Source organism: Crassostrea angulata, unplaced genomic scaffold (assembly GCF_025612915.1).
Source record: "Crassostrea angulata isolate pt1a10 unplaced genomic scaffold, ASM2561291v2 HiC_scaffold_126, whole genome shotgun sequence".
Classification (NCBI taxonomy): domain Eukaryota; kingdom Metazoa; phylum Mollusca; class Bivalvia; order Ostreida; family Ostreidae; genus Magallana; species Magallana angulata.
Genome location: NW_026441681.1, coordinates 1 through 12,324, shown reverse-complemented (window position 1 = coordinate 12,324; position 12,324 = coordinate 1). Strand labels below are relative to the sequence as shown.

The following is a 12,324-nucleotide window of genomic DNA, read 5'->3' as shown; positions in this document are numbered from 1 at the left end:
TATTTGTCCTATACATTTTATTCAGACAAAAATAATACCAGATGCGTATTTCAAACTCGATATGTCAGTGTATTTCTTTTTTTTCGAGAATGGACATGATCTACTATCGGTGTCAGTTTTAAGTACAGAAAAAAAACGTCGTACTCGTTTTCAGGTTTACAATTGCACAATGTTTATAAATTCATCTATATAGAACATTCATATCAAGGTAACGAAAAATAACCTCTCCGTTTTACTATATAAATTGGTGACTACAGATTAAGGACAAGTGTGAAATAAATGGAGTTTGTTGGAGATGAATGAGAAACGTAATAGTGGTAAAATAAACAGGACGACCTTATTTGTTAGTACACCGGGGCGGTGATTAATTAATTGGGGTCGATTTAAGAAAATCAAGATTTCCAAGACCAAGTCCAATATTGAACAATTGAACAACTAAGTTAGTAAAATGTTTTATGGTGATGTTAATTAGTTGGTAGAAAATGAGTTGTTGATGAATCCTACATCAGCCAATTATCTGACATCGATGTTGATAGATATTCATGTGTACCCCCTGTTTATAGAGCCTACCCCCCCCCCCCCAAAAAAAAAAAATTAAAAAAATGAAATAAAAACACCCATGTTGACTGTAGCACTTTACGATTTTAACAATTTTTAGGTTTGTGAACAAAAAGAGATAAGAAAGACTTACAAGAATGTTGACAATGAATTGGCGTCGATAATAAACAATTTTTTTCTTACACATGTGATGATGACTACTGCAATGTACTGTTTAAAAGTAGTGAAAGGTATGAACGTTGTACAGCATTGATTTAAAATAGTGGTACATTTATCAATATGGAGTATTCTTAATCAAGAAACATGAAATTATGTTGCCAAGTTTTAAATTATTTATCAAAATAAAAAGAAATTAATACTGGATGCCAAGGTCAGCCAATCATTAATTTAATTGATTACTTTGTGTACAGATGCTTTAGTCCTCCTAGGGCACACGCACAAGATGATTATTGTATAGCGCAAAGAACATTTTAGACCTGATTTAGGTATGTAGTACTACTATCTGAGTCCACCACTCTCTCCTTTTCAGATAGTCTCTATATGGAAATCCTGTTGGTAAGTCTAAGGTAAATTCAGGTTGAAAGTAGTTTATGTAGTAAAGTACATGTACATTGTCCGAGCAGGGGCCATCTTTGGAGCTAAAGAAAGGCCACGGAACCTCAAAACTACTTGAAAACTTATCCATCAGAACGTTCTTAAATGTGAATACCGTTTTAAAAGAATATTGGAAGAGAACACTTGGGTTTTGAAAATATTTAAATATTTCCTTTATAAGCTACGTGAAGCCCTATAACATACTTAATAGGTATTATTGTTTAAGATGGCTAAAAACTGTATAGACTCTAAAAAGATGTAATGATTTAGTAGGTACCCTTGGATAGGAATATTGAAATGAATATCAATTTAGTTACATGATGTAAACCTGTTTGTAACCAAACATTTGAATTAATTCCTTTCAATACTGACGTATCGGGCTCGATGTACGCAAACGATCTAATCCCTTCAGTGTTATATTGACTTATAAAATCGACTCGTTCAATTAGGGAATTTAGTGGCATGTATTGTATTAAAATATGCCATCATACGTACCTTACAAACCCTACAGTATCAAATACCAGTATTGCGTTGCCCGTAGAATTATGTTAGACAACATACCAGCGGGATACATGTGCGTGACCAGTAGTACATACGATTAAAAAATTCCAGTTAAGATCGCCACTAAATTCGTCGTATGCAGACCGACCAAGTATAAACATTGCTTGAACAAAAACATTTTCGTTTTCAGTCAAAGTGGCTGACTGTATCGATGTTTGATCAATAGAATTGTTCAATGAAATTCTGATCTCATCTCCGGCGACTAGACGATCGACAAGATCTCGTTTACTTCCGTTTATTTCTGTTCCATCAGCGCCAGTTTTAACGATAGCTGTCCATTCTCCACTACATCCTAAAACAAAATCAAAGTACTGAAGTACTGATGGAAGTTGATTTTATCGATTATTATTTACTTTAAAATGAACGATATGTTATTTTGCATGGTTTTTCGCTTTTCTTGAATTACACACATTTTTTATAAGACTTTTCCAACAAGAATTTCGAGAAAACTCCGTATAAATAATGTTATGTAAAATTTAAAGATAGAATTGATTCCATCAAACTATGTATCAGTAATCGATATATTTCGAAAATTGTATGGATCAAAGCAATAATGAACTATATTCTCGTTCAATCAGATGCACGGCGAGATACACCAAGTCACGTGATAGCTTGATGGCGCGACCTCTAAATATAGAATGGCTCTCTGCTTGTCGGGGATTTACGTAGACAGCCAATGGTTGAACGACACTATATTGAACGCGTAAAAATACACACGACTGCAAACAATATCTATCTGACTATTTTTGAGGTATTTAGAAATAAGTTTCCTTAAAGAACAAAGGTTTCTTTTTCATACATTACATCGAATTTATCGATTATTTTCAGGAACCTTTTCTTGTCGGCGAAGCTTATTTGTGCTTAGGTCCAAACACTGTTTTAGTTTCGGTTTGCCAGAGAAACTGCATAGGAGATTTGATAAAAATCAACCCCCAAAAACAATACATTCTGCACTTCTTTTTATCTCAATTGTTGTTATCAATTGGCACTGAAAAAGTACCAACTTATTACTACTATAATCTGCCGCAAGGCTATCATTTTGCAGTAGATTAATTTTGCAAATATAAGAGGCTGAAACTGCTTAAGTATCATATAAATCTGAAACATATAAAGAGTAAATCAGTTGTAAGCTTGATTTTAGGCAACTTGTTAGACTTAAAGAAAAGCTGAAATGAATGTGCTTTTTTGTAGCCAGCTTTCGGGCCAAAATAAGAAAAAAATAAAGTTGAGTACTAGCAACATTGCCTAATGTCCATTATGACAAGATCTGAGTTATTTTACCCCTTCCGAAAAAATTATTTAAAAGCCACTGCAGTTGATTTTTTTTTTCATTATCTCATTTTACTGCTATCATATGCACAGCAAATATAACTTGTTGAAAATATAAAGTGAACCCAACACATTAAAATCATTATTTTAACCCCCATAAACACATTCGTGTATCAACATTCAAAACAGTGCAACTCCGTGTTATATATATATATATTTATATATGCGTAAATGTTTTACGTTCATTGTGGTACATGATGATGTTCCGCTTAATGAATATAAATAAGATAATGTTTAACTTATCAAACGTGCTGCTGTTTTAATGAAATCTGTATTCTAAAAATAAATAAATTAATACTCAAAATATTTAGCAGAAGTCATATCAATATCAACCAAAGTTCATTTTGTTATGTTTGTTGTAATAGAAGACCAATTAAAGATGCAGAAATAACTAGGTTCCAATAATTAAATCATATTTGAAAGTTCTTATTTTAATGAGGGTTCACCTTTGTGATGCGATGTTGAATTATCAACACATATCACGTGACTTTTATATCAGGGGCCAGTAATTTGTGTAATCGTAGTGACATTTAAAAGGCTCTTTCATTTAACATTAGATTTTTATCATAATATTATAATTTTACATGAACAATGTTTTAAAAGATTTACCTTTTTAAGAACATTTAAATCCTTTCATTTTTTTATAATATTCCGTAACAGTGCTGAGAAGATAGAATATTGATTTCTTTGGCTTTCCATACATTATTGGATTTCTCGCTTGGGTTTTACGCTGCTCAAAGAATGCCACGTCATGAAGCGAAACTTAATAGAGTAGCCAAAGCAGTACTGGTACGTAAAATATATGATATCTTTTAACGTTATTTTGTGTTACTTAGCACTTGATGGAGTAGCAAAAGCAGTACTGGTACGTAAACTATATGACATCTTTTAATCGTTATTTTGTGTTAATTAGTATTTCCTTGTGCTTTTGAAAAGATATGTGCATCGATTGCATGACTAAGCATGGAGTCGTAAATTCACGAGAGCCATTTTGTTTTTTTATCCTTATTTCTGATTGATGTCCACAACAAGTCGACATTTATCTAAACACTTCTTGTTTAAAATATTTTTTATAATTAAATTGTGTTTTGCCAAAGGTAAATTTTGTTATCAGCCAAGGGGATATATTTGCTGTACAGTCATTTCATGCATATCTTTTACAATTGAATGCTATGCTATGGTATGCGATTTTAATGATATGCTATGAGATTTGTATGCTATGCTATGAGATATGTATGCTATGCTATGAGAAATTGAAATGAAGGGCTTAATGATATGGTATGCTATGCTATGCTATGGTATGCTATGAGATTTGAACAAAAACGCCTCCATACACAGAAGAGTTCCACACATTTCAAAGTAAAATAATAAGAAGCCTAAGTTTACCACAACTCTATCATGTAAACATTTATTTTTTCAAATAAAAACATTTAAAACCGAGTTAAAATAATGTTGTATGCTATGCTATGGTATGCTATGGTATGATATGACGAATGCGATTCTATGCGATTGTATGCTATGGTATGAGATTCAAATGCTATGCTATGAGATGTCAATGCTATGCTATGAGATTTCAATGCTATGCTATGATATGGTGTATGTTGTAAAAGATATGCTTGAACTGACTGTACTTATAGGGGTTCCTGTAGATAGCTACCGGGTTTTCTTTCCATAAAGTTATCGATTTTTACACATGGCCGCCATAAGCTGTCCCTTTAAATTCTCTGTTTCGGAGCACTTAACTTTTTTTTACTCTGTATTTTTTGTAAATAATGAATGCGATTCAAGGTCATACAGTCAACGACCTATTTAAAAAGAAATGGCATTGAGTATTAGCATATATATATTTCAAGTCTTTGTTTTTAATGAAAGCATAGGTTTATATCGAGTTTTTAACAACATATCTTATAAAAGATCGTAAGTTCAGGTTGATATGATATCTTACTCATAAATATATATATAAACCATTTACCCTTAGACTCGACGTAGCATTAGCGCTCCTGTCGTTATTAAAAAAATCAGTTCCTTACGAATCCAGACAAACAAATTAAAAATGACTCGAATACAAAATTCAAACTTAAATCGATCGGGTTATGAATAATTTTTTTACCAAAACTCGATAAGTCTTACAAGTGACTATTTACAAATGATTTGCAATGCGTGTGGTTCCAATACCAGAATAAACATGTAACGAATAACGTAATTGGAAAACACAAATACATAATTACATAAGCAGCACCGTAAAGGTCAATTATGTAGTCGCACCAACAAGAAAGTACAAATGTTTACTATGTTATGACACAAAACAACAATTAAGTAATCAAAAACGAAAAAAATAAATAAAAAGAAATTTGCAATTTTCATATGTACTAACATATCAGACTAAATTAAAAATTACATTTGCATGCAACTTTGTAAACAAATAAATCCAACATCGATAAATATCAACAAGTTGCTGAGATTGTATGTCGATATGACGTTATGCTGTAAATTTGGACGCAAAGATTTTCTATAAAACGAGAGGCGACGCGGATATACCATTTCGTTTGAAAAAAAATGCATACTTAAACCAAGCCGAGTTTTATATACAAGTAAGATATTGCTGTTTTAACCAACCAATACTTATTATCTAAAGAAAATATGTTTTTAAATCCCAAATCGTTTAATGTATATGTTCGATGAGTAAATCCTGATAAACAAAATAATGAATATTTTGCAAGGACTGAAGATAACAAATTATTATCATGTATTACATAATTAACGAGAGTGTTTAAACATCAAAAAGTGCTGCTGTTTTAATGAAGTCTTTAGTATAAAAAATAAATGCTCAAAATATCAAGTCATAGCAATTTCAAGCAAAGTTCATTTTTTTATGTATATTGTAATAAAATACGAGCTAAAAATGAAGCAGCAGATTCTACTTGATACATAGTTTTCATGCAAATATTGGTTAATCCTTGCAATATTGAAATTTTTGTGTGAATTATCAATACTAAGTGTCATATAAGTGGAAGTTTATATACATGTAAATATAAATTTCATAGATATTCTGTATTAAAAGATGCATATATTTTAAGAAAGTTAAAAGCACTTTGATAGTACACCGCAACAGTGCTGCGTAGAGAGAATATTGATAAAACCTTTCGACTTTCCATACAATATTGCATTTTCCGCTTGAGTTCTCCGCAGGTCTTAACATGTCAAGTCAGAGCGAAACCGAAACCAAATAAAATATCCAAAACAATATAAGTATGTAAAGTATATGAATATCTTGTTATTGTTATATCGTGTTATTTCGTGTCATTGAGTGAATGTTTGCATCAATAGCATCACTGAAAGTTGAATTGTAAATTCATGGGAGCCATTTTTTTATCCAAATTTCTGATTACTTCTCATAAGAAGTCGCGTCTTACCCATACGTTTATTGTTAAATAACTTTAAATCGTATTTTGTAAAGTTCAAATCTTATATTAATCAGAATAATGTATTTTTGAACAATTATATATGTATAAATTTTCTTGCAGAAAGCTAGCGTTTAAATGGATCACTGTATATATTACACATTATTATGGCCGACACAGTCTGTCCCTTTAAAGTCTTTGTTGCAAAGAGTTGGAATTTGTGCACTGTGTTCGTTGTTGTGCATTACGACCAATTCACCTTTCAAATGAAGAGAAATAATAGTGTTTGGCCAGCGCTTTTTCTCTATGTTTATTGCACGACACCTAATGTCTGGATAATTTGGAAGAATGTTCACTGACAACAATGTTTTAGGATCCGTACGTTTCATGAGATAATAACATTATCTCAATTTATGATGAAGTCGGGATTTCATTTAAAGCAAAAAACATTCACGATAGAAAGTCAAACATAACAATTTAGTCATTGGTGTATATAAAAAAAAATAGAATGTTTATCAAAACCCTAACATTAAAAAATCTTCTGACATGTTCAGTTTCAGATACAGGAAGAATAATGGACATTTGAATAATGGGACTTTTACTGTTTCGTGTGTGTCTAGTCATTAACGCATTTAACATCGCAACAGAAAATCCGGTAAGTATAAAACAAACTTTAATATTTCCAATTGTGCAACTTTATAGTTAGTATATACAAGTATGTTACTCTAAAAAATTCATCTTTATGCATGTGTGGTGTAACAATTCTCATCAACAAAATTAATGAGTTGGCCAAAATTTTAAAGTGTTTTTTTTTTAATCATAAAGATTGGAAAGATGTTGTTTTTATGAACTTAAACATTATTTTGTCGATTTGAGGTTCTTTAGTAAATTCCTTTGGTGTCTATTTGTTCGCTTAGGTAAAGTCCATGCTAAATAGGATTTAAACAATGCACTTTATAGTTTTATATTATATTTTTAGTGTTGATCATACTTTATTTATTATCTTAGGTGGCAGGGGACAGTTTTGTAAATACAATTCATTGTAGCCAAGGGATGCATGTCTTCGGAACTCTGTAACTAGAATTTCCTCAGTTCCCATTCAACACAGATACCTTTAATTCACTCTTTATAAGGCAAATCACCAATTTCTGAAGAAAATAACGAACCAAAACCTGTAAAATTCTCTACATACTGGTGTTTATGAGATTTTGACCCTTTCATATTTTGCTGATTTTTCATGATTGTTCAGCTTTTTAGACCTCCCCCAGCTAATTCCCTGCAGAGGGTTGACCTTCCGCACCGTGTGCATGTTGCCCTATCACATGTTAGAAACTTACCGGTGTATAGTTTACAATGTCCCATCTACCTACTTTTCGTGTTATTTTACCTCCCGTCTGTAACTTGCAATTTCACTGTGTAAAGTCAGCACAAAAGTCATAGCCGCAGGTTTCGCATTTTACTTCTGATTCTCATGTACCTAACAAAAGGGGCCTACATATTGCATATCAATTTCAACAAGAGACACCCCTCTAACTAATGATAATCATTAAAAATCATTTCATGAATTTTAGCAACACTCATAAGCCTTCAAGTACAGAAACTCTCAATTTTACAAAAATTTTGACGGGTACATTATTCGAAACTGTCCCTTACTACCTTAAATTATTAAATATTTGTAGATACATCATATTTTCAAACGATGTTCATTTAATACTATTAAAGATATCCAATGATTTATATTCTCTAACACCCAATCAAGCTGTACAAGTTTCAATAAAATGGTAGAAATAAAATAATACGAGAATGTTTCATTGCGCCAGTTATAAAACTACCCTGGTGAAAACGTTTAGATATGTGGGAGGTACATGTAATACGAAAGACCTCCAAAACGAGAAAAAATGTGAACATTTCGCATTATAAATATTTTTTTGTTTTTAGAATTTTCGCAGTAAAAAAAATATAATATGCCATTACAAATGTCTTAGATATTTTGAATTGCCTTTCTTTGAGAGGACTGTATATTTTTTTTAAAAGGTGAGATGCGCTGCATGAATACCTTTGGACTCACTATAATGATAACGTTACAAACATCTGGCACAAAACAATATTTGAAAAATATATATATGTTATGGTATTATTTACTTTTATTGCATGTAAATGCAAATGGATTTGCTGTACATGCAACCCAAACAACATCAAAAGCTGCTTTGTAGCACGAGAGTAAACAGATTTAATCTTAAAATTATTGTGCGCAATATAAAGGCAAAAATAATTTTATAAAACGCAACTCGGGTATTCATGTTTACAAAAAAAAACATAATTTCTTTGCAACCTACATGTAGTGACTAACAAAGTTAAATTGACTTTTATTATTAATCACCAACAGAATATGTTTAATCACATTCTTCCAGAAATAGATTTGGTTAATTTTTCAAAAAATAATAACGTTATTTGAACAACGTTTTTGCAACCACAAATAACCCGTTATTTCTAGCCATGACTCCTGGGTAAGATATTACACCTTTGAGACTTTATGACGCATCTACAGGGCATCCACAATGGTTTTCTAACAAATGATATTTGATATTGTGTAAAATGTAGCAAGAGTTCTGGAAAGCGGGTTTTGGGGTAAAAAGGCATCATTTTTAGCTAATGTGTTGCATGTTTTAAACGCTATTAAAGCATTAAAAGAACACCAAAAATCAAATCCTAAGAGATGATAAGTAAAATCCGTAAAATGTAAGAGCAGTATGAGAAATAAAAACGTGACTGGCGGACCGAAGGAATAATAACAATAAACCTGAATTTTATGAAGGAAGTGAGGGCATAATCAACAGGTCAAGTTAAAAACAATGTCATCAGAGTAATTGTGAAATAGTTCAACTAAATGTGTTCAAGGTATCAAAACATACATTAATGCACAGTAGTTACAGCATGAACACTTAATAGACTCCCTTAAGAAATTTTCTGCCTATTTTTGTCCTCGACATTTTAATTATTTAGCAATCAAAAGAAAACTTTATTATGATATATATTTTTCTCTAACCTAAATGTAATGTCAATTTCATAGGCAACTTAAAACAAGTCAAGTCTGAGCAAAACTCAGTAAAACCGGACGTGTTTGTGATATTGAGCACACATCAAGGTCTTGGGTCAAAATCAATGAATCGTTATTAACTAAGTGGAAATCAATCAACCCGTCGACAAGACAAATACATGTGCCTATATCATATAGTAAATACATTATACTGGGTTAACACGTAGAAGTTTTGATGAGTCAAAAATTATATCAATTTGTCTCTACACCAATAAATTTCTATTTTTCTTATGTGTCTAGTATGTCATTTAAAGTTACGATATGCAAACACATTTGTGTTGCGATCACCATAACGTTAAATTTAGAACTTTTTAACATATACATGTATTAAATAACATTAACTTATTTAATATCAATAATCTTAATTACAAGTGCATACATGTGTAAACCAATTGTTTGTTATCATAATGGAAATACATTTGTTCTGTTAGAACTCAAATTACCTATGACTTAATTTTTTTTTCTGAATATTTGTATCAAATTGCCTTGTTTACAAAGTTGCACTAAATCAGAGTTTGCATTTGCTTAAATAATGTGCTTATTTTTTTTTTTTAATTTAAACAATAACATCTTCTCGTTGGTGATTCGTATGGGATATGTAGGAGATGATAGTGAATTAAAAATATCCCACGTTATCGTCTTGTGATTTTTGTTCTGCAATAAGTGCTCCTTTTATAACCCAAAAGAACATAAAGGAAATTTTAGTGTTTATCTTTACATCGTTCTTTTAACATATATATATATATGAATAAACGTGAAGATTAAATAATGTAACGCAGTTATTTTCATCCGTACGTTAATTAAGAAATTTAGTCATATAGTCCTTTATGGAATTTGAGTCGGAAATAATCATGATTTTGTTTGTGCAGTCATTGATTGTTCTAAGTTGCTGGAGGTTTCAACCGATGGATAACCTGGTACACTGTTAGAACTGGATAGCATTGATAAAGGTTGTGTCAGTTTCTATAAAGCTGTGTCTGAAAAGCTGTGAATTACAATCAGTTTTTGTTAGAATACTCATACATTATGGATGTCAATGTTGTGAAATTTAAAAAAAAGTAAATGAAATGAGTTGATTCACTCTGAGTAGATTTAGGTAGTATATTATGTACATGTTTCGACGGTTTGAGAAGGATGTGTCCTTTCTTCGACACCCGCATTTAATTACTATTTTACACGTAAATATAAAAAAAAATAATAAAAAAGACATAAAGCCAATTGCTAAAAACGCGAAGATAATACATGTAAAGTAAAAATGGATGGGCATACTTTTTTTGTTGATATCTATAAAGGTTAATCATTAACACTGTAAAAACGATTATGTTGAAGAACCCGTGTTCCCTTTAAATGGGAATATCAACTTTTACTTTAATATAAATGTATATTTATACATTCAATAATTCCTTCAAACCTTGTAGTCCAGACTTAAAATATTGACTTTGTTTCACTCTAACAGAAATGAATATATTATATTTTATTCTAGCAATACTGTAAAGATCAAATAAGAACTCCTGTGAATTGTAATATTCAGTAAAAGGGGACTCAGTTTGCAAACAAGAAATTAGAGGAACTTGTAAGCATATTAGGACGGATATAAAACACACCTCTTTGATTAAGAAAATGGAGAACATTCGTTTTCATGTTTCTCTTATATCTTCGTCTGTTTATAAAATATGCATCAGGTACATATATGCCAGTATGAAGGAGGAAATTACAAAAAACTAGAACAATATAGACTTAAATATTAAAATAATATTGTTTCATCGTATTACAGTGAGCGATTCTAATCATTTTCTTGAAATCAAACCAAATCAAATCATTGTCGATAATTTGATTTCCGAAATTTATCAAAATTTGTTTTTTTAATCATTTCCCTTGCGAGACAAAGTTCAACATATTAGGCCCCTCAACGAACGTACATGTATGAACACCATTTATCTGTTTTTGAATGAACCTGTTCTTTTAGCATTTTATTTACTCACAGTAAAAACTCAAAAGCTTTCAATGTAACAGCATTTATTTGACGAAATATAAGAAACCCGCTCAAAACGACAAATATAAACCTGTTTAGAAAACTTAAATTTGCAACTAAAACAGATGTTCTTTTTTTCGATTATAGGTTAGGGCAAAACCTTATCGATTTCCTGTTTATCCTGTTAACGAATGTCCTAGAAGCAAAGATGAGTTTGAAACAGCAGCACAAAGAAGAAATTGCACAAAAGGGTTACGATATCTGTGTGCCCCCAATAAATACCTATCATCTCTAATAGAATTTTGCACAGACCGACACAAAAGTCTTTATCAAGAAGGTATAATGGCGAATATTATATGGTGATAATTATTCATTAATCATTGGAATAATATGACAATAATTCATTTATTTTTTAAATGGTATCGTTTTTCTTTGTACCACATTTTAGGAATTTATAGAGCAAGTAGTGTGGCTATACAAATAATCGTGTAATAATTTTGACTATATGTTATTACATGTGTATTGTTAAGTCATCTGAATACAAATTCATAAGCTTTAGAAAAAAAAATAAGCCGGTTATGACAATGACTAACGCATTATTATTGTTTACTGTATTACAAATCACCAATAATCCAATGCCATCATTGTTTCAAATTATGAAAAAGTCTAATATCTCACCAAAAAAATTGAACAATAACAGGTAACTGTGTAATACTGGAAGGTACAGGTGACCTGGACCATTACAGCTGTGTGGACAAATTCAATAGTACCTGTCCTTTGGAATTTTATAATGACGAAGAGATCTACAAATG

At 31.0% G+C, this 12,324-nt stretch overlaps 1 protein-coding gene and 1 long non-coding RNA gene across 3 annotated transcripts in view; one reads left to right on the top strand and one right to left on the bottom strand.

Annotated features, from left to right (window-relative positions):
* The window catches only part of LOC128169394 (laminin subunit alpha-3-like), a 45,909-nt gene extending 42,671 nt beyond the window's left edge, over positions 1-3,238 (bottom strand). The window contains 2 exon segments of the mRNA XM_052835545.1: positions 1,858-2,005; positions 3,223-3,238. Coding sequence (XP_052691505.1) covers positions 1,858-2,005; positions 3,223-3,238 — 164 coding nt within the window.
* A 377-nt stretch (positions 3,239-3,615) lies between these two features.
* On the top strand, positions 3,616-12,323 carry LOC128169399 (uncharacterized). 2 transcript variants are annotated; one of them, XR_008241530.1, is made up of 4 exons: positions 3,616-3,831; positions 6,998-7,098; positions 11,660-11,849; positions 12,213-12,323. It is a non-coding gene; the product is annotated as an uncharacterized LOC128169399 (long non-coding RNA). The 2 variants fall into 2 exon arrangements; XR_008241531.1 differs by having other exon boundaries at positions 3,817-3,907.
* Position 12,324: the final 1 nt, after the last annotated feature.